The sequence below is a fragment of the Colius striatus genome, chromosome 1 (assembly GCF_028858725.1).
Source record: "Colius striatus isolate bColStr4 chromosome 1, bColStr4.1.hap1, whole genome shotgun sequence".
Classification (NCBI taxonomy): Eukaryota; Metazoa; Chordata; class Aves; order Coliiformes; family Coliidae; genus Colius; species Colius striatus.
The window spans coordinates 199,981,570-200,008,609 of NC_084759.1; the positions used below are offsets into that span (position 1 = coordinate 199,981,570).

The 27,040-nt window shown below is 45.8% G+C and overlaps 1 protein-coding gene across 4 annotated transcripts in view; it reads left to right on the top strand.

Annotated features, from left to right (window-relative positions):
• Positions 1 to 27,040, top strand: part of FRMD4A (FERM domain containing 4A) — a 226,932-nt gene that overhangs the window by 120,165 nt on the left and 79,727 nt on the right. For all 4 annotated transcript variants that reach the window (XM_062019898.1, XM_062019881.1, XM_062019890.1 and 1 more), the window contains exons 3-5: positions 3,239 to 3,333; positions 12,904 to 12,996; positions 26,511 to 26,595. In XM_062019898.1, the coding sequence (XP_061875882.1) occupies positions 3,239 to 3,333; positions 12,904 to 12,996; positions 26,511 to 26,595 (273 nt within the window). The remainder of the gene's footprint in view (positions 1 to 3,238; positions 3,334 to 12,903; positions 12,997 to 26,510; positions 26,596 to 27,040) is intronic.

Below are 27,040 nucleotides of genomic sequence, written 5' to 3' on the forward strand. Positions count from 1 at the left end.
TACCTGGAGAAGAAACCTTCCTCCTCTCCTTTCCTCTCCTCTGACTCAGGCTGCCTATCTGTAGTGGGAGGACATGGGATTCATCCCACTGGAAAGGACAATAACCTTGCAGAGCTTAAGAGGAGAGTGGAAAGTAATCTTGGAGGGGACTAGCAGGGCTTAACTTCACTGCCATAAGCCTCTTCAGGGACTCTAGCCCAGTAACTACCCTGGCACGGCTCCAGTGCTGGGTCTGCATCTATTGTTCTTTTCCCTTATCTTGCAAGGCAAAGGGTTATCCTGCCTTATCTGCTACCACAGGCTTTGGAGGAGGCCCCAAGGCAAGGGCAGTGGAGATCATGCCCCTGCAAGCCCTGGAGGCAGGAGGGGACCTGTGCTGGGAGAGGAGCAGCTGCCACTGGGCAGTAGGGAAGGGAAAGCTGTCAGGCCATGCCAACCACCTCCCAGTGACTTTTTCAGCAGCCAGGTCTCAATCAGTAGAAATAAGGAAGCAGCATGCTGTATTTACCCAGCTTTCCTGAGGATGGCTGAAGGCAGGTTCTTTTAGGTGCTGCTCTTCACTCAGTAGAGTGGGATGCAGCAGTGAGTGGGGTAAGGGACGCTGGGCAGCACTTCTCCATGATGTGGCTGGACATCAGAAAGGGATTTTACCCCTTTTCCAGTGACAGAGCTGGCTGGCTGACATGAAGGGACTCACCATTTCCCCATGTTCATGAGCAGACTGTTTCACATCAGCTCTTTATTGCTCTGCTCTGCTTTCAAGCAAAATTTGAAAGCTCAACCTGTCCCCTCCAAGTGCTTAACCCAGGCTTGAGGAAACGCTGCTGTTTGAGGCACACTTTTCCACACCTTCCCCACCCTCATCTTCTCAGGTAGGACACCCAGCAAGGCTGGCTGGTGCTTCACTTCCTTGCTTGGCAGCACAACTGCTCATTTATCAAAAGTCACCCCAAAGCACTGGGAGCCAGGTGGTGCCAACCACACAGCACTGCACCTGCAGTGCTCTCTATCAGGGTGATGCCCAGATTCCCCTCCACCAGTGACCTTGGCATGGACAGTGCAGTCCTGCCCTCTGTGACTCCCATCACTGGCTGTGCATTCCCACTCCTCCTCTTCTGGTAGTGCTGGGCTGGGCTGGGTTGGAATCCCTTTCTGGTGCAGAGAGAGCTTGGCCCATCAGGAGAGGAAGGAGCAGGGAGGTTTGGGCAGGGGTTAGGGAAAAGCAAAGCTTAGGTTTTCAAACTGCAAATTGGCAGGCACAAAATCCTCTTTCTCTCCTTCAAAAGTTTGTGTTTGTTTGTCTGTTGATAAGCTGAAAATTCATCCAATATTCCCCAGTAAGTACCTGCACTGAGCCTGTGTATCTCTGAATTCACCTGGCAGTCTTACCATCCTTGTCATCACAGCATCCAGGTGTCTCAGAAGCCAAACTGTAGCTTGTCCTTAAACCATTTTGGCAAAGGGAGGTTCATCTTACAGGAGACAGGGATGCTGGGCATGCCCATCTCAACCCACTAGGAAAGAAGTATCTGAAGAGTCTCCAAACAGACTGGTGTAGCTGGTGTGTTCTTTGTTTGTGACTCTGGAGGGACTCAAGGGGACAGAGGACATGGCCAAGGCCCCACACCTGGTCTGCTCAGCTCAGTCTGAAAGGCAATAGAGCAGTCAGCATAGACATAGCAGAGACTCCCAGGGTTGTGCCTGAGAAGTCTGACTTGGGAATTAAAATTGAGCTAGATGCATCCCACCTGTTATCCATGGGGCTGGTACCCTCCCACACAATGATTTACCTTGTATCAGAGGTTGCATTAAGCTAGAGCTGCATTTAGCACAACCTTTGCTTCTGTCTTTGCTGGCATGACCCAGAAACCACCCTCATCTTCAGTGCACAAAGGAGCAGGATGAACACTACTGGTAACTGCATTGGGACATAGCAGAGAGATGGATGAGTGGAGGACTTCTGGAGTCACTTTCTCTGGAGATTTCCAAACCCACCTGACAGTGTAATGCTCACACAAATGCCAGGGAACTCTGCTCCAAGGTTGTCTGAGCTGTGTTGGACACTAAGACAGCACTGAGTTTAGGGACATTTTTAGAGAGAGGTTTAGAGCCTTATGAATCTGTTTGGGAGTTAAGTGCAAATCAGGACAGAGCAGTCAATTAGGACAGCAGGGTTCTCAGGTCCCTGCCACTCATTTTCCACACAACATCATCATTTTGTCTCTGTTTAACAACAGGTTCACGTCTGGGGTAATTCTGACTCAGCTGTTTGGCAGGCTCTTAAGGGCAGTCAAGCCTGTAGACAGCTTTATTTTCACTGAGGCTTGCAGCACAGAGATTTGTAGACCAAATCCTTATGAGCAGTCACCAGGGAACATTGTTGGGATCTCTGACCCCAGCTGTGCCAGTGACATTGCAGCTCTGGGGTCTGGGGTTGCTACAGGCTGCAGGATCACAGGCTGCATCTCCCTGCATCCTTCATACTCCTGTTTCCTACCAGTGACAGTCAGGACAAGAGCTCTGCTATAGCCAAGACTTCATCAGTCTGGTAGGAAACACAAGAGCTCAGCAGCTGGTGAAAATTCATAGAGGTAGGAGGACAGATTAGACTTAAAAGTCAAACAAACTCCATCTTCCATATGGAGTGAATAGTTTCTCTGAGCTTGGCCTTTACACTGTTACAAAGGGTATTTTTAAAGTGTGTGTTACTTTCCTCTCTTTCCTTCCAAGTGCCTAAATTTGAGGATGTATCCTTATCTCTAAATGACAAGCAACACTGAATGGGAAACTATTTTGTTCTGCCATTTACTTCTCATTTGGTCCTGTCACATCCTATCTTTTGGCACTATGTATTTTCTTAGTGTTATGAGCCTGTATCTGTGCTGTATATGAGAGAGTGGGTGTCTGAAATGTGTTTGCAAAGGTCCTTGATAAAAAAGCTTTAACAACTAAAATTATCAGAGAGGCATGAGTGAGCTGGTTGTGGTAGATTTGTACACTGGCAGGCAGCAGGTCATCTGTCTCCAGAGATATTAAGCACTGAAAAGGCCAGAATTTCCAGCTTGTAGTATTTACCTAGAAGAGAAACTATTGCCCATTTCAAGGAGCTAATGTTGCTTGCAGATTTAGCTTGATCAGAAGAGGAGTACCTTCAAATATAGTGTTTCCCTCCAAAAGCATGGTGCAGCTCTACTTAAGTTCTCCTCATTAATCACTTTCTTCCATTCTTGTTTTCCAGCCAAAGCTTTTGGCCAAGGAGCTGCTTGACTTGGTGGCATCTCATTTCAACCTGAAGGAGAAGGAGTACTTCGGAATTGCATTCACAGATGAAACGTAAGTGAGAGAAATAAAGACCCAAGAGGCAACTCTTAGATCACAGGGAATCTAGGTGGGTTTGTCCTAAACAAAATGACCAGCCTAGGAAGACCTGTGTACCCCACGGTCTGAGGTATGGACCTCACATCAGAGGCTGTCCTTTGCTGTCTCTTCTTCAGAGGGCTGGAGGCCTCTCAAGGCGAGTTAAGCACAGCCAGAGGTGTACAGAGGCATTACCATCTTCCTAATCCCATGTTCAAAGAGCTGGTGACATTTGGCATGGGGAAAGGTTATCTTAAGCTCTCAAGGACTTAAGATCCACTCACTAGTTCAAAGTTATTACCAGACTGGCGGAACTGTTCAATTAAAGTGTTAATGAGTTTATTCACTCAAGCAGGCTTAAAAGTAATGCTAAATTATTTCAAGGAAAGAAGCAAAAAACCCAACCCAACAAAATTACTCTATTATTTCTATTTTAGTTCCCAGATTAGAGTTTCTTCAAAAAGAGAAAGAAGGAAGTGTGGGAAAGGCAGGAATTGCCAAATTTAACGTGATTGAAAAGCATTTTTAAATATACAATTTCCATTGTGGAAAGAATTTGACCTTGCCAGGAATCATCCAACAGCTTTAAGGCTGAGCTAACTCAAAGGATGGGACCCTGACACTGCAAGACACCTCAGGCAATGCTGGTAGTTTGCCTTGAACCCCAGTAGTACCACTTCAACATTTGAGGTTTTGTCTCAAGACAGACTACTTCTACACACTGTTTAAAAGGAAAGTATAAAATTAGCACAAGAGAAACATTAAAGGTCTTCCAAATGCTGGGCTTAGTCTTAAACTGTGACCTCTCAGTGGTGCTGCACAGTCCCTGCTATGTTTTTTCCAGCTGCCTGTTTTCTCTCTGAAGTTAAACTGTCCTCAGTATATGGACTATGTCTGGTATGTGCACCCACCATACTCCTCTTTGATTTGCAATAGGTGTGGGGTTTTTTATATATGTATAAATCAAGAAGGTGCTTCCCATACCTATATTGTTTGAAAGACTTTTCAAGCCAATGCTGTGTTCTCAGAACAGCTGAGTCCACAGTATTGCTGTCAGGAGCCAGCCCTGCTCTTCTGCTGAAGTGGCAGGGAAATGTAAATTATCTGCTGGCATAATGACTCAGGATTGGGTCATCAGAGGTTTCTGGATAATTGCATAAACATATCCCCATTCATCTCAGCAGTGATCCCCCCTCTAGAGCCAGTCCCTTTGGCAAGCGCCTGCTTTGGGCAGCCTGAGGCCACCTCGGGACACAGCTCCCAGGGCAGAGGAACTTACAGCATCAGGCACATGCAGAAGCAGGACCCAAATGAGAGGAGATCCCAAAATCTACCCTATCTCACTGGCATGAGCAGCTCAGCACTGTGGGAGATCTCCAACTCAACACAAGTTGATGAGATCTGTCCTCAAAGAAGGAACAGCAGGAGGCACTGGCAGTTTGTAAAGCAGGAGGAGGAAATTGCTCCTCATCAAAGCATTACCTGTTATTGGAGAGAGCAAGGTACTCAGGGGATGCTGCCTGAGGGATACAGGAAAGCCAAAGTTGTCTGAGATGAAAATGTTCCCTTAACAGTCCTAACAGCACAGGTTAAAAATAAGAAACACATGTCAGACTGCAAGCAGATAGCAGCTGAGCAAGGCCCAGCTCTCAGCTCAGCTGAGTGGGCACAGGGCTCCCCTGGGAGTGCAAGGGAAGCTAATGAGGAGGTGCCAGCAATTAGAGAGAACCCAGCCTCCCCTGGGGCTTCCAGGTGTAACATGGAGCAGCAGGAGCAAAGATGGGGGTGAGCAGTGGGAGGAAGCACAAGAGGCTCATAGGAGCTGCTGAGGCAGTGCTCAAAGATGCAGATGGATGCACACTGTCTGTCTGGACAGGATTTCAAAGGGTGAGGTGATGGCATCCATTCATTTGGTCATCTTCTTGTCTATTTGAGGACATCCTCATTAAATCTAATAAACACAACCCAGAAACATGCCAGTAAGTCCTAGTTGATGCAAGGCTTGGTCTGCAGCCTTTCTACTGTCCCACAGTGAGTCTGACCTTTGCCCTGAGGCTTCTTCAGTGCTGTGAAAATAACCTTACAAAAATATTTCCTCTTCAGCTGTAAAAAGCTTTGAATAGAGTTGATGCAAACAGCAATTGATTTATTTGACTGAACATAGCCAAAAAAATATATATTTGAGTTGGATTTGGTCTTGGAAATAGATGTCCCTGGTCACCTTCAGAAAATAAACTGGGCTATCTGTACCACAGAGCTTAACCTGCAATGTGAAATAGAAGTTTTAAAGAAATCTTCTCTCCAAAAAGCAGGAAAAACAGTCTCTTACCATGTGTGCTCTCTTAATGTGTGTTTGCAGAGCACCTGACACAGCCCTACAGCTGATACCGACCAGGCACACAAAAAGAAACCCTTTAATTCTGTGATGCAGGCCCTCAGGGATTTCCTTCTCTTCACTCATTGCAGAGTTTCCATGTGCTCTACTTGAAAGGAACTCATAACCAGCTAAAATAGAACAAGCCTGGTTCATAAATGTAGTCTGGGGTTGGCTAAATTGCAAGTTTAGAAAGAAGAAAAGCCACTAAAGTATTAAATCAATTCTTCTATTTAAGAGTAAAAGCTCTATGAGAGTAATTTATTTAGAAATGATTTGGACTGGGGATTTCCATTCATTAGTTATGCTCCATCATGACAACCTAAGAAGAAAATCAATAGGAACAACCTTTATGTTGGCAACTTAATAGTTTCTTGTGATAATATAGGGTCATTACTGCCTTCAGCGTGACTAAAATTAGATTGTCAGACTATTCTGGAGGAGAGAATAACGCCTCCCGTTTCACCCATCACAGGAACGCTTTATGGTGTGAGCCATTAACTGCAGGAGAGCACAGGTCAGAAGCTTGGCTCGTGGGGCCAAGCTTCACATGAAGCCAAAAGAGATGTATGCTGGTTGATTAAAAGTGAAAAGGAATGGAGAAAGGGCTTTTTATTTTTACTTCAGCTGGTTATAAGTCTCCACTAACTGCCCCTTCCCTGACATGAGCCCTTCCAGCATTCACTGAGAGCAAGCAGTCAGGATTACCTTTCTGCTCACTGCAGACACCTCACCTGGGCCATGAGCAGGGTTTCCACATCCTTTACTTGTCCTTAGATGTGAGTTACCTCCCCTATGGACAGCTACCACCTTTTGCATCCCACAGCTCTCCCTCTCCATGAGTCCAAGACCGATAGAGAACAACATGAAGTGAAGGGTCTGGAGAACAAATCTTTTATCAGAAGTGGCTGAGGGAGCTGGGATGTTTAGCCTAGAGAAGAGGAGGCTGAGAGAAGACATGATCACTCTACAACTCCCTGAAAGGAGTTGTAGTGAGGTGGAGCTCAATCTCTTCCCTCCAGTAATGAATTATAGGACAAGAGGAAATGGGCTCAAGTTGTGCCAGGGGAGGTTTAGATTGGACATGAGGAAGAACTTTTTCACTGAGAGGGTTATTGAGCATTGTAACCAGCTGCCCAAGTGGAGTCTCCATCCCTGGAGATATTCAAAAGCCATGTTGCTGTGGTGCTGAGGGCCATGGGTTAGTGGTAGACTTGGCAGACTTGTGAGTGGTTGGACTTGATCTTAAAAGTCTTTTTCAACCAAAGTGATTCTGTGATTCTGTGAACCTGCAGAGCAGCTTTTTCCCTAGCTCATACACAGGGTAAAACTGCAAGGCACTGAGGCCCCATTATTTGTGTTACACTTATGTTAGAGACTTCACTAAGGTAGTAAGGTCATGGCAGCGAGCACCCTTGCTCAGCCCAGGATGCCTTGGCCAAGGAGATGCCAAGGGAAGAGTAGGGTACCACTCTTCCCTGGAATACTCTCTCATCTCCAGGAACCAGAGAGAAGCTTATTTCCACCCTGCAACCACGTGAGAAAGTCAAAATGAGGGACCAGGTGTCCCATGCCCTGTTTGAACAGCCAGGCCAGTGAAGGGTGCAGCTCTTAGAATAATGTCTTGCTCTGGTGTTACACCAGTTCCTTTGTCACCAAGTCCACCAGTTTCTGTTCAGTCCAACAGAAACAATATTTCTGTTGAAGGATTAAGACCCTAACCCAGAGCTTAAAGGGGTGTTTGTTGTGACTGATGGAAATGTAAAATACTTTCTATGGTTTCTGTTATATGAATTGGTCTTTCTCAACATCCACTCAATTCAACCTGAGTTTGATGCTGAAGAGGGATGAGTTGGTTTATCAGCCACATACCTTTATCACATAAATCAATGTGGATCCGCTTTTCAGAACACTGGACACTAACCAGTAAAATTGTATAAACAGAACCACCTGGAGGCAAAGTATTCATTGATGTACCACTCTTACTGAAAGCCTTGATAAAAAGAAAAGAGAACTAGTGCATGGAATCGACAATATGAACCCTGGGCACCAAAATCCATACTTGGTCTGTAGCCTAAATGGCCCCAGTTTGTTTTCCTAAAAGCGATTATGTATTTGTTATTGACACACTGGTTTAACTGCCAACATGAGTACAACCAATAGAGGAAAACTATCTGGATTCCAATATTCAGGCTCCCTGTGGGTCACCCAAAACTGTTTGCACCATTATTTGTGAATTTACTGATATAAATACCCAAATGAACAAGTCAATGGTGATAATGAAACAAAAGCTACTTTGTGTCTCTAAAGGGAACCGTGAAGGAAATCCAGATAGACAGAGGCATGCGTGAATGGGATCCCAATGCACACTGCCTACCTTGGTCCATGAAAACTTCCAGGATTACTACATGCCTTGGGTTGTATGCTCATACTTTTCTCTGTCATACATGGTATTGTGCTCCGTGAATAGTTCTGCTGAGGACAGGATGACAGCTTCCAGAGCAAAGCATTTTGTGGTGTAACAGTGTTGGAGTTTGACTCCCTGATAGACCACTCTCACAGACAAATGCCAGTGACTGCTCACTGCTGCTGTTTTCTACATGCCACACATGCACGCTCTAAAACAAGGAGTAAGGTGACAAATTGCAGTAAAGAAGCCTTCAGTGATGAAAGATTGCAAGTGGTATTTGAGTACAGTGAGCAGTTAGCTCCTGGCAGTGATTTAAGTGACCTTCCTCCTCTGAAGGAGCTTTGGATTTAAGCTCCACACAGATGACAGTAGTGAAGCTCTTCAACCCCAAAACACCATGGCAATTAAAGGTGTTATTCAGTATTCACCACCATGTAGGTGTGCAACATAAATGTGTAGCCTGGTGTGCATATGTATGTGGAAGAGGAAGAGGTTAAAGACTTGTTGGCCAAGCTTAAGGCTCATCAGTCAATGGGTCCTGATGGGATGCATCCTAGAGTGCTGAGGGAGCTGGCTGATATGATTGCTAAGCCTCTCTCTATCATTTTTGAACAATCATGGAGGACAGGTAAGGTGCCTGAGGACTGGAGAAAGGCCAATGTCACTTCAGTCTTCAAAAAGGGCAAGAAGGGCGAGGTAGGAAACTACAGGCTGGTCAGTCTCATCTCCATCCCTGGAAAGGTGATGGAACAACTCATCCTGAATGTTATCACTGAACATATGAAGGATAAAATGGTTATCGGGGGAGTTAACATGGCTTCACCAAGGGGAAATCCTGTTTGACCAACCTGATAGCCTTCTATGAGTGCATAACCACTGGCTAGATGAAGGGAGAGCAGCGGATGTCATCTACCTTGACTTCAGCAAGGCTTTTGACACTGTCTCCCACAACATCCTCATCAGAAAGCTCAGGCAGTGTGGCTTGGATGAGTGGACAGTGAGGTGGATGGAGAGCTGGCTGAATGACAGAGCCCAGAGGGCTGTGATCAATGGCACAGAATCTAGTTGGAGGCCTGTGGCCAGTGGAGTTCCACAGGGATGGGTTCTGGGGCCAGTCTCGTTCATCAACGACCTGGATAAGGGGACAGAGTGTACCCTCAGCAAGTTGGCTGATGACACCAAACTGGGAGGACTGGCTGATTCTCCAGAGACTGTGCTGCCATTCAGTGGGATCTCAACCAGCTTGAGAGTTGGGCAGAGAGGAATCTCATGAGGTTCAACAAGGACAAGTGCAGAGTCCTGCATCTGGGAAGGAACAACCCCATGCACCAGTACAGGCTGGGGTTTGAACTGCTGAAGAGCAGCTCTGCAGAGAGAGACCTGGGAGTGCTGATAGATAATAAGCTAAATATGAGCCAGCAATGTGCCCTCGTGGCCAAGAAGGCCAATGGCATCCTGGGATGCATCAAGAAGAGTGTGGTCAGCAGGTCAAGGGAGGTTCTCCTCCCCCTCTACTCTGCCCTGGTGAGGCTTCATCTGGAGTCCTGTGTCCAGTTCTGGGCTCTTCAGCTCAAAAGGGACAGGGAAGTGCTGGAGAGAGTCCAGCGCAGGGCCACCAAGATGACGAGGGGACTGGAACATCTTTCATACAAGGAAAGGCTGCGGGAACTGGGGCTGTTTAGTCTGGAGAAGAGGAGACTGAGGGGAGATCTTATTAACATTTATAAATATCTAAAGGGTGGGTGTCAGGAGGTTGGGACATCCCTTTTTTCTATAGTAGCTAGCAACAGGACAAGGGGTAATGGGATGAAGCTGCAACACAAAAAGTTCCACTTAAATATAAGAAAACACTATTTCACTGTGAGGGTGAGGGAGCCCTGGCACAGGCTGCCCAGAGGGGTTGTGGAGTCTCCTTCCTTGGAGGTCTTCAAGACCCTCCTGGACATGTTCCTCTGTGACCTGATCTAGGTGACCCTGCTTCTGCAGGGGGGTTGGACTAGATGATCTCTAAAGGTCCCTTCCAACCCCTACCACTCTGTGATTCTCTGATGTGCATGTATTCTTCCTGTACTGATGAAACCAATCAGTTTCTCAAGTTCAAATGCAGTGAGAACAGAGCAAGCCTTTTCAAAACAAGAAATACCTTGAAGTGAATTACTGCTCTGTGCACCATGGCTTCTCAGCCCTTCCTTGTACACGTTAGGCAAAGCCAGACATTTCTGTTGAGTAAGCACAGAGGTAGACAGTAAGCCCATTGTCAACAAATTGGTCTCGGTGGGAACCAGTGTGTAATGGCATCAGCTGCTGGTGGCTGCTACTTTGGTGGTACAAATGCAGCTGGACAGGTTCAGGATAGGATGTCAGGTTTACTGGGGCTTTTGCTCACACTGACAGTGTTTTGTACCTTGGCCTACAAAATTAAATGCTCAGTTTGTACTTTATGTAGGAATGGGTGAGCATCATGTGGCCTTCACAGTTAATTTCAGCCTTCCTCAGTCCTGTTAAGAGAAGTGTAACAGCACTTCAGGACAAGAAAAGAAAATAGGAAAAAGGGCTGATTTCAAGAAGGGACACAGTGGGAAATGGGAACATCTCTGATTGTTGAGTGCCCAGGCTGTGAACCTTTCAGTGAGGTTTATTTTCTGACAGCCTGGAGCATCTGTCTTCTGAAAACCAAGCCTTGTTAAGGTACATATCTGTGCTGAACAACAGGACAATTGCATCCCAGCAGCAGAAATTACAGAAGGAGATCCCCCCCCCCGTGCTGCATGCCCAGCAAGCAGCCTGCAGAGAACAGCACCAGTTAGCCCATACAACCACCCCCATTAACACAGCCATCCTCACCTCTGGCCCTGGGCAGATCACTGCCCTCAGCCCATGTACTGTGATGGAGACACGTGAAATTACTAGGTGGGCTTGAAAATCTATGTTATGTCACCTTTTTCAGTAGCCACACTGCTAGTAAGTCTGTGCCCCTAATATACAGCTCAGGCATTCCTTTATCTGAAGAAAAAAAAGAGATATCTTGGAGGAAAACAGAGGTGTCTAGAGCAAGGGATAAGAAAGGGCTTTGATCCTTTTTGTACACCAGAAGATGCTCAGGATGAGTTTGAAAAGTCCCCAATTTCATACATATCATTTGTACCTGGTTGAAACTTGTCACGCTTGCAAAGGAGAGGCAAAGGCTGCTTAAACTGCATGCCTGACTTCTGTATGGTAAAATATCAGGTGAGAGAGCTTCTTTGTAAGTGTCTGATCCTGACCTCAATGGAATGGTGAATGGAGCACTGAAGTAATCTTGAATCCCTTTAGACAGTGCAAAGCAGCACCACGTCCCAGCTGGTCTCCAGGGCAGCCTGGAGCTGCCTGGGCTCCCTCTTCTGCATCCACAGAAGCCAGGGCAGCTGTACAGAAATTTATATTGAACCCAGGTGATTCAAAACCTCCTGAAACTGCTACTTTCCCCTCTATTTATTTTTCTAGAAAAGATGGAGCTGAAAGTGTGGTTTAATTGCTAAGCAGGTGGTGGTGTTTACTTTCCAAAGGGGCTTCTCCAGCCCAAAGCACACACGCTGCAGACCCTTGTGAAAGCTGAGTGTGTTTGCTGATAGGCTACACTGCTAAGGCTTATGGCAACCCTAGAAGTGAATTTAATGCTCATTTTTAAAGCAAGTCTTGTTTTTTTCCTTTTAAATTTTCAGTGAAATGAAGAATTATTCTTAAGGGTTGGCATGAGCTGGTGAATAGGAACTGGAACACAGCTCAGGACATCTGAGCTCCATTTCCTGCTGTATTTGCAGCAAGATTCTCCCCCAAAATCACTTTGATTCTCTCTCCTCTTGCTTGTCTAGACAGCAGAGTGCTGAAGGCAAGGGCTGCCTCTCCCTCTAGGTGAAATCTGGTCTCACTGAAATCAATAGCAAAATGCTGACACTGAAGGCAATGGCAAAATTCCCACCAACTTCGGTGGGGCCTGAGTTTTACCCTATGCATCTCCACAGTGCTGAATGTAATGGGCTCTTTATCTCAGCTAGAGAGTGAGATGCCCCTGTAATACAAATAATGGTATTTATAAAATGCCTCTCATGCTCACACAGAACACTACAATGTGGTGAATGTGACAAAGAACAGAGCTCCTGCCTAGGAAAGCTTCCAGCAGCAAGGCACGAATGGAAAAATTATAGGAGAAAATAATAGCAACAGGTACCACCTAGGCAAAAGAAAAGCAGCATGGGGTAACGGGGGCTGGAGCAGCTGTTCTTCAGGAGCTCTCTGGAGGAGGTAAAACGAAGTCTGAGCAAACCTAGAGAGGCTATTGCAGGCATATGGATGGCAAATAAACTGTCTGAGCCTGTATACAGAGTCAGGTTTAGCCTTGAGCGAAATATTGCAGGTGTTATGGAAACTCTTAACAATGAGTTAATGAAAATCTTGACAGACTTTTAATGATACATCTGCTCCAGAGTGTTGTAATAAAAAGGTGAAGCCCATAACATTTGGGGTTGTCCTGCCTGCTTGGTGCCACTAGCTTTCACCCAGACAGATTGAACTTCAGCAGTTCCATTCCCAGACTGAAATGTTGCCAAGATGATATTGCCTCTGCTCCTCAAACATTTATTGTGTGCTTTTCAAACATCATGCAATATCTGAGGAGAGATGGCATGTGCTGTACTTCATCTGTTCCAGCACCTCACACCCCATTGCCATGAACAGGGAGAAAACTCCTCGGTGCTGGGCTCTAAACTGTCTCTTCTCTTGCCAGGGGACACTTGAACTGGCTTCAGCTGGACCGCCGGGTGCTGGAACATGACTTCCCCAAAAAGTCAGGACCGGTTGTTTTGTATTTCTGTGTCAGGTAAGTGTGTGATGGTAAGCCCTTTCCATGGATACAGCTATAGACAACCAGTTCCCTAGAGGCCAGGAAATAGGGCTGTCAGTTTCTCATGGTGTGGAAACACTCGTGGACAAACAAACCCTCTTTTGAGCTCTTCAGCTTTGACATCTCGCCTCACACGAGTGTATATAAGCAGTAGCCACAATAACACCCATAGCTGCCCACAGAGAAACCTTGTAGGAGGGCAAAATCAGATGCAAGATCAGTCTTTATATTTTATTAGCTGCCTTTGAACTCCTGGAAAGTCCAAGCTAGGTAGGGCTGTGGAACAAAGACCTTTTTCTGCCAGGATAACCTGCCTGAGCCAGCCATCTGGAAGGGAAACACTCACTTCCTCACCATGAGCCATCCATTTCCTCTGGATCATGCCCAGGTGGCCATTATGTCTGAGGCCAAATGAATCCCCATATGTCTCTGTCACTTTCTGAACTCAATCACGTAACAGTGTAATGACTTACCCACAAATAGCAAATGATGGCGTTCTGTGACAACTAGTTGTCTTCTGTATGGGCATAGAACATATTCAGAGAGTGGACTGGACCAGACTAGAAAGGTTTTCATGAAGATTATGACACTTTGGGGTAATTTGTCTTCATTGAGGAAATTAGCAAGGAGCTGTTAGTGCTTGGAAACTGCCAAAAGCTGACGGTGCTCTTGTGCACAGCTTATCTTTGCCTCCAAGGGAGACATTCTCTGAGAGGACAAATTTGCTCTTGCAGCTTTAAAACACCCGGAGAGAGGCTGAGGGTTGGGATGGCATAGGTACAAAATTCAGCTGAGGGGTTTGACTCACTTTAAATGGAGAGCTCATGTCTAGAGCTAGCCAGTGCAGTGTTACTCTGTCTTTTTCTGTTAGCCTTTCCACTCCAGTGTTATATTACACCTGACACCACTCTCATTCATTTCATAGTACCCACAAAAAAACCCAAGACCTACTTTTGAGTTTCTTCCCCTGAGTGAAGCTTTTTTCCCCCATGTAGTCATTGCCATGCATTTAACTGCAATTACAAGGAAGGCTTCTAAAGAGAAGAAACTCTTTGTTCTTTTATGTCCCCATATTTAGTGGTAGATATATATCAGGACAAATCAAGTCTGTGCAAAGCTCCTTGACACCATGAGCTTAGTCTACATTTTGAGTGCTTCAAACCATAGAGGTAGATCCACAGCTGAACATTTCCAGTGTATACCATCCAGATCCACCTGTGCTTACAACTACACAAAAATGTTGGTGCTCTTCTGCAATAGTCTCCTAGGCAAACTTGAAAACAAACAAACCCCCCAAGAGGCCCAAACTCTAACTCATTAACACCACAGCAGCTCTGTTATCGAGCATCTTGCTTAGGGGCCAAATGGAAGAGTCTCTGCTAGGACAGGGATCCCGTGGAAAGCAGGGAAAGCTCTAACTGAGCAAGAGCCAAGTGCAGATTTTAGGAGTGGAACTGCTAAATGTGTGAAAGCTGGTGCTACAGAGCCACTCTCATATTCTTTTCAAAGACCACTCAACAAGCATAAATATTGCCATCTGCATTGTTTTATGAAAGCTGGCAGCACCGTGGAGACAAGTCACTCTAGCAGGATCTTAGCCAAGAGACATCTTAGGACTAGAAATCCATACAACAGTTAGTAAATGAGTGACTTTTCCTGTTCTGGAATCACAATCCATAGGAAAAATCCATAGGGGAAAAGTCAGCATTCAGTGTCTGAAAAGTGTGAAAACCAGACTGGGTATAGCCTTATTCTCTTACTTGCAGCAGCAACTAATGGATTGCTACACCGAGTCACAATCTGAGTTGGACTGGAAGGCCAGATGCCTCAGGAATTGGGAATTGGCGTTAGCTTACCATGGCTTTTCTACTGTTTATTTCTCCTGTGGATGTCAGACATTGGCAAGAAGTTGAAAAAGCTTCCCAGCACATAAAGAGTTCCCATGTCCACCCCCAAATCTGATCTGAGCAGAAGGCAATTGAAGAAGAAATTGACTGCAACCAGCTGGTTGAAGTTGGAAAGGCCCCATGTATCTGTTACCCAGGGGTCCGAGTTTTGGCTTGAGAGCTAAAGCAAGGGCCGAAGGAAAGGTTGTGAAGAGACTCACCTGCAGATGGGAGGTTATTTTACAATCTGAGGGTACACAGTAGCTTGCAGAGCCATCCATATTCATACCATAAACAGAATGTTCCTTTGAGGTGGAAAGCAGAGATAATTAATGCTGTACTATACCTAATTACAAATGTGTTAATTTTTAAGGGGCTGGGTGCCCATGATACCTACTATATCACCAGTAAAGACTTCCCTGTGTTTATAGACACTTCCCTTGCACTACCTCTCTCAAGCATTGCAGATGAGAAAGCTTAGGTTGGTGTCAGGGGTCATAATTAGGGAGATATACAAGTAACTGGATGTGCCAGATGTTCATTACAATGAAATCTGTTTACGGTATCGGGATTCAGTAACCATGTGAGTTCTTCCCTCTAGTTGAAGTAAATATACAATTCAGCCAGAGTGGGTAACTACTGAAGACATGAAGCTTCAGGCAGGAAGAGTAAATGGTAGCTTGTGAAAAGGGGAAGATAGAGAGGAACCATTCTCACCTTTTATGTGGCCATCAAATTGGTTTTACCCTCAACACACCTGCAGCAATGTTGATGAGCAGCGTGGCCACTAAAGGTGTCACAGTTTTTAGATAGCTCTACAAGTACATTTAAAGGGAAGCATGCCTTCTTAAGCAAAGGTTGCTTGGAACAACCATGCTGAAAATAGCAAGTTTCAAAAGCTTTGCAGTGTGAAATTCTCCTCCTGTATTTAAATCTCTGAAACACTGTTGAAGCTTTGTCTTTTGACACACATTTCCTTGGGGTTTGACATTGTTGAACATAAATGTCCAGTGTCTTTACTCTCTTCCCTAACCAAAGACCAAAAATTTCACAGCACTTTGTCAAAGGAGGAGGAATCTATAAAGGTGTTCTTAGCATTAGTTCAGAAGAAATTGCTTCTGCCCTTTGCACAGCTAACTGAAGCCTCTCTGTCTTCAGGTTGTCATTTCACACTGCTCTGGAAGCTTTCCCCTGCGAACAACATAGCAATCTAGGAAGTAATCAGAACTGCCTGGGCAGCTGTGAACTGCCTCATGGCTATCCTTGGGCAATATTATTTTATAAGACTCTGCTAATATCTGTTTATATAGCTTTAAAGCCATACATGAAAGCAGGAGGGAGTGTCATGTGTCTTGCAGGAGAGGTGGGACGTCTGGCAACAAGGTGGGAGTGATATTAGTGCTCAGCTTAGAATTGGCTTCTCCAGGTGGCTTTCTAAAGCCCTGGTCACTTGCTTGTTGATGAAACTCAGTTCCTGCCTCAGAGGGTTTACAGTGCAGGTAAACCAAGTCAGGTGAGAGTCAGAACTGAAGTCCATGAGAAGGAAGGAGGGATTGCTTGAGTAGCTGATTTTACAGAGGTGTTTTGAGACCAGAAGAGGACAGCAAAACCATACCTCACAAGACAAGCTGGATGGTAAAGGGAGGGAACCTGAGTATAGAGAATCAGGAAGCAAGATCAGAGGAAAATAGAGCTAGCAGGGGTTCAGATAAAGGTTGTTACACTTTTGGCAAGGAAGGAAACATTTTACTCGAGTCACACAGGCAGGAGAAGGAAGGCAAAGTTACTCCCTTTGTGTAAACCTTTGAGATGAGAGAGGACCAGTGCATAGATACACTGTTTGCTCATGAAAGCAAAGTTGGCCAGGCTTTGCACTGAATTCTCATCCTCAAACAATGGCCTTGTGGGATAAGCAATCCCTAGCTAGGGAACCACCAGCATGGGTCTGATCTCTTTATCTTCTGGATGTTTGTCATGCTGTTAATTTATATGAACAAGCTTAGCAAATGAAATTCACTTCACTGGTGGATCTTTTCCCAGGAATGAATGTATGTGTTCTCAGGGTAGCTCCACCAGCTGAGCAGTGACATGTCACTGCAGAAGTCGTCACGCTAAATCAGAACGTGTCTCACGTGGAAAGGCCTTTCTTTCAGAAAGGCATGGAATAAAATGTGAAATAAATCCTCAAGACTCAAATACACCGTGGGGCAGAGTCTGTAGCTATGGCCCAGCAGCATTCCCACAAAGGAATGCCTGTGTTCAGCAACATCTGGCATGTGTTCATACGTACTGGCTAGGCTGAAGTCAGCATGGGAGCCGTGGGGGTTCTCAATATTGAGGCCAGACATTTTGTCAGGTTACCACAGTTACTACAGAACAAAGTGGCTTTAAACAAGAGACCAGCACTGAAAGACCGAGTGTAAAGCTTGTGTGTGTCATTGGAGTGGCCAGCGGTGCCCCAGGTCAGAGGCAGGTGGGACTGATGTCTGAGATGGGACTCATCACACCAGGCCTGAGACATTTAATTGGTAGACAGGGCTAATTAACACAGCCTCCCTGTGTAAGCACTGGAAAGAGATAGGCACCAATTTGTCCAACTTGTTTTACATGACTGCTTTGGAATTCAATGAGTTGCAGTCTGAAAGACCCACGTCTCTTCTCTGACCTCAGACCCCTGCTCAGATGTAAGTATCTACATTGTAGCTACCTCTTTTCACCTGATGAATCCCCTCTGTGTACAACAAGGGCAGCCTATAAATTCAGAATATTATTTCAAACAGGGTTGGCACAGGCAGTGTTGAGGAGGCATTTCCCACCTACAAGGCTTTGCCTGACCACCTGAATGGAACTGGAGAGGATTTCAGCTGCTAATGAGACCTTATGCTATTTTAGTTTTCCAGCCTTCCTTTATATCCAGCCTTTAAACTTGTATTCCATTAGAAAAGGACTAATGTTAAAAATAAAAGAAGCAGAAGACCATTTGGAAACAGTTGACCCTGGAAGGGAGATGGTGGTTGCTGATTACAGATTGTTTGTAGGACTAGACAGACCTTAGAGCTTGCTTATGAAGTGCACTACTGCCTCCCACATTAGCCAGGAGACGTGTATGGGATGCAGATTCACACCATCCTGCTCCCAAACTCTCCGACTCACTCAGGTGGCAATCCCAGCACACCGTGGCTGTGTGTGCCACTCACTCCCACTCAGCTTTGCTTCTCTCTGAGAAATGAGGTGAGGGGCTGGTGATAACAGCAGCCTGCTGTGGCAGGAAGAGTGGAACAGAACCACATCAAATTAACCAAAGCAATTTATTTGTCCCACACGTAACGGGACATCTTTCTCCATCCACAATTTTCCCCACCAGAGAGGGGTATGTGGCCCTCCACCCCTTTCCCCAAGCATGGAACAAGGTACCTCCAGCTCCTTCCTCTCCCCTCCCAGGAAAGAGAAGGAGCAGCCCTCTCCCTGCCCCATGGTGTAAGGCGTTTACAGGAACCAGGGAAAGAGGCCTGAAGAGATTATCAAACACATTGATTTTGCAGCCAGAAGAGAGGGAGAGAAGTGGCAGAGTTTACATCCAGTACTAGATATGCTTCATCTCAACTGCTAGCACCCAGAAGAAGATGATAGGGGAAAACCATATGTACACAGATTGCTCTGTTTCACCCTGGTCAGCTGCAGACAAGGGGAGCTGCAAGGAGGGCAGTGCTGGACTCCACTTTGCCATGGAGATTGATCATCCTGAGAGAGTTCAGCAAATTGTCCTGAGGTGTCTCAGCACCTTGGGGTGCTGCTTCCTCATACCATGGCTGGCTATCTGTTCTCTCAGCTCCTTCCAGCTCTCCTGTCTCCCTCAACCGCTCTCACTATCAGAACTGAGACAGTAACTCCACACACCAAGCTTGCAGGCAGTTTATGCTACATATAAGGGGAGACAAGGAGCCATCTCCTGCTCACATTCTATCTCTGCAGCTCCATGTGCTGCTGGGGAGGCTGTGGAAATCATAGCAAACAATTTGAATATTAAACCTGCATGATCACCCCAGTCCAACCAAGCTACTTTCAGTGATTCTGGTGAGCTGCTCTGTCTATAAAGTCCAGCAAAGTGTACTGGGTCAGAGTGTACTGTGACCCAGATCTCTTTGTACAGCATGTGCTTCGCAGGCTGGTGTGCATCTGCTGCATGAACACCAGGCAGAAAGATCTCAGAAGCCAGCAGCCCCACAACCCCCTTCCTCCCACCCAGCCACAGTGTACAAACACAGCTACTCAGACCTCGTTTGTGCTGCAAGACAAGGCTCCCTGCAGACAATTTATTGCAGCCTTCTCAGGGTGGCCCCCTGCTCCGTTCACCTCGGGGAAGGTGTAATAAATTGCCTGCGGGGAGGCTTTGCTCCTCAGAGTCTCTTTAGAGATATGAGAAACTTCTGTCCAGTCAGAAGATTTACTTGTGTGAAAACTGACCTTTGCTTGAGGAAAGGAACTAATGGGACTCTGCTACTTAGCACACAGCTCTGAGCTAAGCCATCCATTACACACACATCTTAATAGCAGTCTGGCTCTTGAGTCCCATAACATCATTTCTGCTTTCTGCTTAACTGGGAATATATTTGTATAAGTGAGCTGTGTTTAGAGAAGGGGATAAGTTGTTTTTCCTTTCTGTTCAGCCACTGGAGGAGGAAGAAAAAGCAGCATTCTAAAAATGTGTCGGTTTGAGCCACATTCTGAATGTGTTGATGCTGGCAGCGTTGTCTCATCTAATTTTGGGTAGCATTCAAACCATGATAGGTACAATGCAGAAGTGATGGATTCTGTCATTGTAGGGTTTGTACCTCCTTTGGATCAAGAGGCAATAGCTATGCCTATGCCTACACACGGATTCTCTGACTAGGTTGCAGTCATGCAGACATTGTTTCCATTTTCACTGCAATTCGTGCTGTTGTACCTTACACCAGTGTCATTTACTGTCATCAGGGAAGTCAGCAGAAAGGTCTGCTATGAGGGATCCCATCACCATGGTATTGAACAAAGGGGTAGAGGCAGTGAGTAAGTAAGCCTCATGCCAGCTTTCACAGCTGAATCATACCTGTGTGCTGCTAACAGCACAGTGGAATGACTGGAGGGATTTCTGTTCCTCAAACCATTCAAGTTCTCCAGGTGAAAGATGCTCTACAAATACCAAGGGATAGTGTTATGCAAGACAGTGCACCCGGTAGGTTACATCTAGTAGCCAAGATGTCATTTTTGGAAGGATCAAAGAGCAGGAAAGAGCTGGGCTGGAGCTCAGGAGAGTATGGCAAAATTCTCCTGGTGACAAAGAGAGGAGGGGAGGAAGGCAGCGTGCTTCTGTGATCCAGCCACTGCTCTCACCTCACCCTTGGGACAGATAACAGCATCGTTCCAACCCAAGAGGGACTGCAACAGCCTTTTTGTACAAAGATGGACTTCTCTTGCAAGCTAAGCTCCACCAGACATTTCAGGGGTGAGATGATTCACAGAATTTATTGGATTGCTGCTTTTATGGCTTGGTCAGGCTTGATTCCCTACCTGGTGAGAAGGCACAGGACTCACTGTCCTGAGGTCAGTGTCTTTCCAGGTGATGCTGCAAACAAACATCAGGGAGGAGTGTGCCTGCATTACCACCTTCCCCTTCTTCTGTATCTTGACTTTGGAAAGATAGAGAAGGTTTGCAAAGACTTCCAAGATGTACAACCTGGAAGAGAGGGAGAGAGCTGGTCTCTATATATTCCAAAGCAGAACCTTTACTATTTTGGACATGGAAAAGATGAGGCATAGGAATGAGCCAATATGCCCAAAACACATGGTTTTCCAGGAGTTCAGTGAGCCAATGTCTTACAAATGCTGAGAAAAATGGATGGGTGGTGGGTAAAGGTAGAAAGAGCTTCACACAGCACAGCATAGATGGTGGGAAACAGAGAGGGAACAAGCTCAGGTTAAACAATACCCACCACTTTTGTGGTGCTTGTTATTAGCTGCAGTTCCCTGTATTCCTGGACTCACATTCACCTCCAGTTTTATGGCTTCCTTGCAATGAGGTAAAAGCTGACATGTCACTCTTGCAGCATCCTCTCCTCTTCATATCAGTCCAAGGTGCTAGGCAAGGGGAGCCTGAGCATGGCACAAGCATGGGGGACAGGACAGGGCATCAGAATCAAAATTAATGCAGAAGGGGAGGTAATTGGAGGTTTTTAGAGACATCCATTTCATTCCTGGCTGATTACTTAACAGGCCAACTATTTAGCATGACTATTGTCTGCTGTAAGTGTCAGCACGCAAAAGTGCACACCCATGACTATTAGCAAACAGGGCTGGAACATAAAAGGAGCTGTGCAGCCTGAGCTGCTCAGAATACTCATTTAGAATGAGACACTGGACATAATGACATCTGTATTTAAGTCCATTATACTGATGGATGTCATTTTTCTTTTCCTAGATAGCAAATGGCTTCATATCTTTCAAATTATCCTCTGAGGTTTTTGAATGACATGGTGAGGGATAATGAGCCAGACCTCAGGACAGATGAGGCAGAAAAGGGGTCTTCTCCTTTATCCATTGCTTTGTAATAATGAAATAAGCAGCAGGCCTGCACCCTAACGAGGATGGAATCAGCCAGCTGGGAAGGGCACAAGAGACACCTCTGCCCATTTCAATCCTTCCTCTTGTGTCTGAGTGCATTTCCCAACTAGAGCAGGAGGAAATGCTGGGGAAAGTGACTGTACATACACCAAAATCCTTTTGCTTCATTCTGATTTCTTCCATGTAATCTGGTTTTACCCTTTATTTGCCTTTTGATTGGGAAAGTGATGTTTTCACCTGGGCAGAGAAGAGTCACTTGGGATCATTATTCTGGAATTTTTCCCCTTTCCAATTCTTAACAGGCCCAAGGGGAGTGTTTTGCCTCCCTGCATAGAAGCAGTATCACAGGGCTGAACAGGAGGTATCTGCTTTGCCAATGCCGAGTCTCCAGCTCCTGCCCTTTGGAAAAGGCAGGAACTCACCACAAAATCACTGCCACACCATTATCAGCCACAGGCACCCTGACCAAACTTCCTCAGTGCTGTCCTTGGCCTCCCAGTCACTGCTTGGCCCTGCTTGCCTGTTTTGACTGGCACAGAATGGCACCAGCATACTGGAGACATATACACTGGCATGTCCCTCACCCAGCTGTCTGCCCTGTCCTTGTGGCCACCCTACTGCCTTCCTCTGAAAGCAGCAAGACTTCTGAGGAGTTAGGCTTGATAGTACAGTAAGAAGACATTGTTTTGCTATGCATTTGCCTGGCCTGGGCTCTCCAGGTGGCAGAGGGATCTTTTGTCCTAGTCAGGGCTTCAGTTTCAATTACAGTTTTTTCTGGTAGGGGCACTCCTCAGGAAAGTCCTGCTCCTGGTGAAACCAAGAGCTGAAACCTTTTTGAGGTCTTCCAAAGCCCTTGCAGTGATTTCATTTTCTTGGAAGCAAACACCGTGGTACCAGAATGGGAGTTTTGGTGAAAAAGTGGTTTTGTTGTTGGATAAAAGCCTTTTGGACCAGCTGATTCCCACCAGAGTCAAACTTCACAAGAAGCAGGATGATATCACAGCCCCAGGACAGACCTACACCTGACATGAGACATCCATTTGCTTCAAAACAGGATTGTGTTGAAGACCATTGTGAAATATTTTTACCGTTTGGCAGGTTCTGCTTGGAACATCTGCTTGTGATCTCAAATGCTATAACAGTATATTTGCACAATCAGGAACTCAACTGCTCAGAGCCCCATCCCTGCTAGGTGATAGATGGCCAGTTTCAGGCTGACAGGATACATCCAGGCCTGTCTGTTAGAGGCAATGCTACGTCTGTTTTATTTGACAGTTTCTTTGGGTGTGTGGAAATTGGGAGTGCTGCTCATTTCTGTCCACACCATCAGCTCAGGTGCTTTTGGAGGTTCTTCCTCTGATGGTCCCAATGCCTCCCATCCCCACTGCAAGGATGAAGCACTAGTGATCAAGCACCTTCCCAACACTTAGGAATTTGCCCAGCTGGGTTTGCATGTGAGAATGACAGCAGTGGCCAGGGATTCTCCATCTCCTAAAGAACCACTAATCAAACTGATGAGTCCAGGGCCCAGCTAGGCATTTCTCCCTGCTGCCAGTCAGAGGTGGGCATGTGTGAAATTACAGTAGTGCCAGTTTCCCACACCCAAGGATCAGAAGTTTCCTGTGCTGCTTCTCACAGGCACTGCCTATAAATGTCAGTGCTTGGCTGGTTACGATGGGAATTGCCATTCATCACAGCGTGAGGGGGCTTAAGCTGTCTCACAGCAAGATGTCAGTTAACCAATGCTTAATATAGAGCAATCCAATCAGTACAGACATGTCCTTGTAGCTAAAAAGCCTTAAAACTTTTGAGATGCAGCAGCTTCTGAAGTCTTCCAAGATACCTTCTGCAGTGCTCATTATTATTTTCCTGCTGCTGAGAGGGAGCAGTCAAGATAGGCACTTTGTGTTCATTACCCCAAGTAATATCCACTGGTCTGTTTAATTAATGCTTGGAAAATGTACTTGATGAATTATAAGTTACTGGGGGTGGGGAGGGACAGGGATTGCAAAAATAGATTAACATTGGCTGATCTTTTTACACTCATGAAGTCTTGTGGGGTGTTCCCCTTTGCAGACACCTAATTTCTCATAGCAATAGTTGCTGGCTATCAAGGAACTTTGTGTAGGAGCTGCTTGAGGCAAAGCTGTTTGTTGACTGTATTGCAAGAGATGTAGGTAGTGGAGCAGAGGTGTTGGACACGTTGTGCTGCCTGTTTCTCTGTCCAGCCCATCTATTATTTCCTGCATGTATCAGCTTCATAGCACATGGAGGAATGCTGCTCTCAGGGGAGTCTTCAACAGAAATCTGAGTTGTCCCTTAAAACCGATGATTGTGAAACATACCCATAAGAAAGGGCTTATAAGCTTAACAGGCAAAGCAGACAGAGGAAGGCAGAGGAGGGAGTATTTTCTAAACACAGCACAACAGCCCCAAGTAGCTAAAGGATTTTCTGAAGGTCATGAAGGAAACCTGTGTCCGAGTCAGGAATTTAACCCAGATCTTTTTCTTCGGTTCATTGCCTTGGCAGCTGGATGCTTCTTCCTGCCTCCTTAGTCACTGCCATTGGCCACTGTGAAGTGCCGTTTCCTTCACCGTATTTGGAAAAGGTGGTAACAGGAGGTCTGACAGAGATTCTCAATCAGTGCAAAAAAAAAGGTCTCTTTCCCCCTCCCCTTCCCATCTGTGAATTCAGGGGACTCTGCTGCACTTCGGGTTTTCTCAGCTTGCCACACAGAAAATCCTGTAACAGGTCCCCCTGCAAATCTGTTTTCTTTTAAGTAGCACCAATTTCCCCGTGCACATGTTTTGCGTTTGTCTGGGTGCATGTGTGAGAGTCAGTAGCTCCCCAACACGCTCTCCACTCTGGAGACCGGTTAAGAATTGGGTTTTCTTTGTGAAGATGAAGTATCACGTGCAAGCTCTGTGCTCTGAGACTCAGTTTTGTAGAGAAAACGATCCGTGCGTCTATGTGGAAAGCCTTGGGAAAGGATCCTTGAGGACTTAAGAAATGCAATATTGCCCTCTAGTGACGATGAGGATGGTCTCGCTTGATCCGAGGAAACAAAGCATTTTGGCTAACCTTCGCTGAGATTCAAAAATGGCATAAATGTTCCCGTTTTCTTCTGACCCTGGAATTGAAGACCCTGCCGTCACAGCCTGCAGAGCACTGGCAGTGGTGATAAGCAGAGGATGTTCTTCAGGAGTGACAGAATGTGTAAAATTACCATTTTTCTCCACGAACCCAGCAGATGGAAAGCCAGCTGCACTCAGAGAGCAGATCTAGTCAGAAGGTTTCTTTTTTAATGCAGCATCTTTTTTGCATTTCGAAAGCCAAGTATATTTTTATTTGCCAAAAAGAGAAAGAGAGAGGCGAGGACAGAGGCAAGGACAGGAGGTGAAACCTACTGGAACCCAGGAAAAAATAAGAAATAGGAGTGGTTTTTTTCTGCTTCACGATCCCTACATTAAAATGTTTTATTTGAGTCCTATTTTTATTTCTCATTTGAATCCTTCTGGAAGGAAAGAAGGAGGGATAACAGCAGGACAACTTTGGCAGATGAACAAGAAGAGCTCAAAATATTTCTTTCTAGTAAGCAAGCAGTTGATTGTATCTGTCAGGAAATAAGCTGTTTCAAAGAGTCTTCAGAAGACACTTAGGAGCACTACAAAGCTTTGACCTTTAGCCCTAAGAAGGTTACATTTAAGGCCCTCTACTCTGCAAATAGCTCAACACGGACAATCCCTCCGGTGCTTGTGTGAAGCCCCAGCAGTGTCAGCAGGTCTCTCAGCTCCACTCCCAGACAGCGGGGTCAGGGAGTAAGGTTTCTCTATAACTGGACCTTACATCTCAACCCAGATTTCTAAGGAATCCTGTTTCTTTTAAATTCCTGATGCAGACAGCATTTCCCTGGCACCTTCTCTCTTCTAATTGCCTCTGACAAGGCACGATAGTAGTGGAATTTATGTAAGGAACATTGCTGTCACTGAACTACAACTTACAGATCACCATAAAACAGGGTGGACAGATGTATTTTTTTTTCCTTACTTAAAACAAAAAGTAAATGCAAAATTCACCTTAATAATTCACAGCATCTATTCAGGCTTCATCTGTTACTGCAGGCACAGAAAACATACCTAAAAATCAGTCATTAACTTGGACAGTCTCCTGAGCATTTTTTTGTCTCCAAAAGGTCACAAGGCAGAATTCAGAGCCAGAGTCCATTCAAGCCAGTGGCAAAACTCTTGTGGAGTTCACTGTCAAAGGATTAAACCTTCAAAACCAGCAGGACATGGAGTACTGAATTAATTCATATCTTATCATGGGTCACTGCAAGAGAGCGAGTTTTTCTGACGCCGAGGGTTTGCTCTGGTCAGCTTACTATTGAGTTCTGAGAAGTCATCTGGCCTCAAAAAAAACAAATAGATTGTTCCCAGTCATCCCCAACATCACTACTCATGGTACTGGTAAATTGAGCAAGGTTTCTTGCTGGTTTCTTGATCTACAACCATAGCTACTATGTGCTAACTGCTCAAATATGTGATAAGATTTGCCTTATGTGGAGCTGAAGTGGACAGAAAAGGAACATGGAAGTAGGTTTCTTTCTATCAGTGAATATTTTACAAGACATAGGTCAACAGCACAGAAATGGGCATGTTAGGTAAGAGTGACACAGAAATGCCAAAATCGGGTGGAGAACAAAGGGGAGTTTACAAGCAGACAGAATACAGGCTTATTTGAAGTTTAAAAACAAAACAAAGGAGTATTTAGAAATAAAATCATCCACTTGATGCAGGCCCTTTGGTATGGCTGGGGTTTTGGTAGCTGATCATGTCCTGGAGCATGCACAATCCTCTTCCACCATCCCAGTTGGCCATAAGCAAAGAAACTTCACTTTTAGTATACTCATCCTGACATCATTGACCACATTTGTCATGTAATGAGTGTGTTTTCATGTTTTGCCCCAGTTCCCCCTTGCATCTCACCTCTCTTGCTTTCCCTTTCAGGTTCTACATTGAAAGCATCTCCTATCTAAAGGACAATGCCACCATTGAGCTGTTTTTCTTGAATGCCAAGTCCTGCATCTACAAGGTATGGACTCGAGGAGCTCTGGGTGACACTGGGGTGGGCTCATACACCTGAGTCTGCCTTCCTTGCCCCAAAATTTACATTAGTCACACATAGACCCTGAGACTGCCTCTTCCCACCCTGCCTCACTCCTCTGTCACTAACCACCCTGACTCCTGACAGCAGCTTCCCTGTCAGAGAGAAGCTCTGAAGTAAAGCACCCCTGGAAGAAACCCCTATGGACTGTACATGTGAGAGGATGTGTGAGGGCAGAGTTGGGGGTGTGTGGGCCTGGGGGACTGTACACATCTCCTGGCTTTTATCAGAAATAATGTGACCAGCAGGACCAGAGCAGGGATTGTGCCCCTGTTCTCAGAGCTGGTGAGGCTGCAGCTTGAGTGCTGGGTTCAGTGTTGGGCCTGTCACTACAAGAAAGACACTGAGGGCATGTCCAGAGATGGGCACCGAA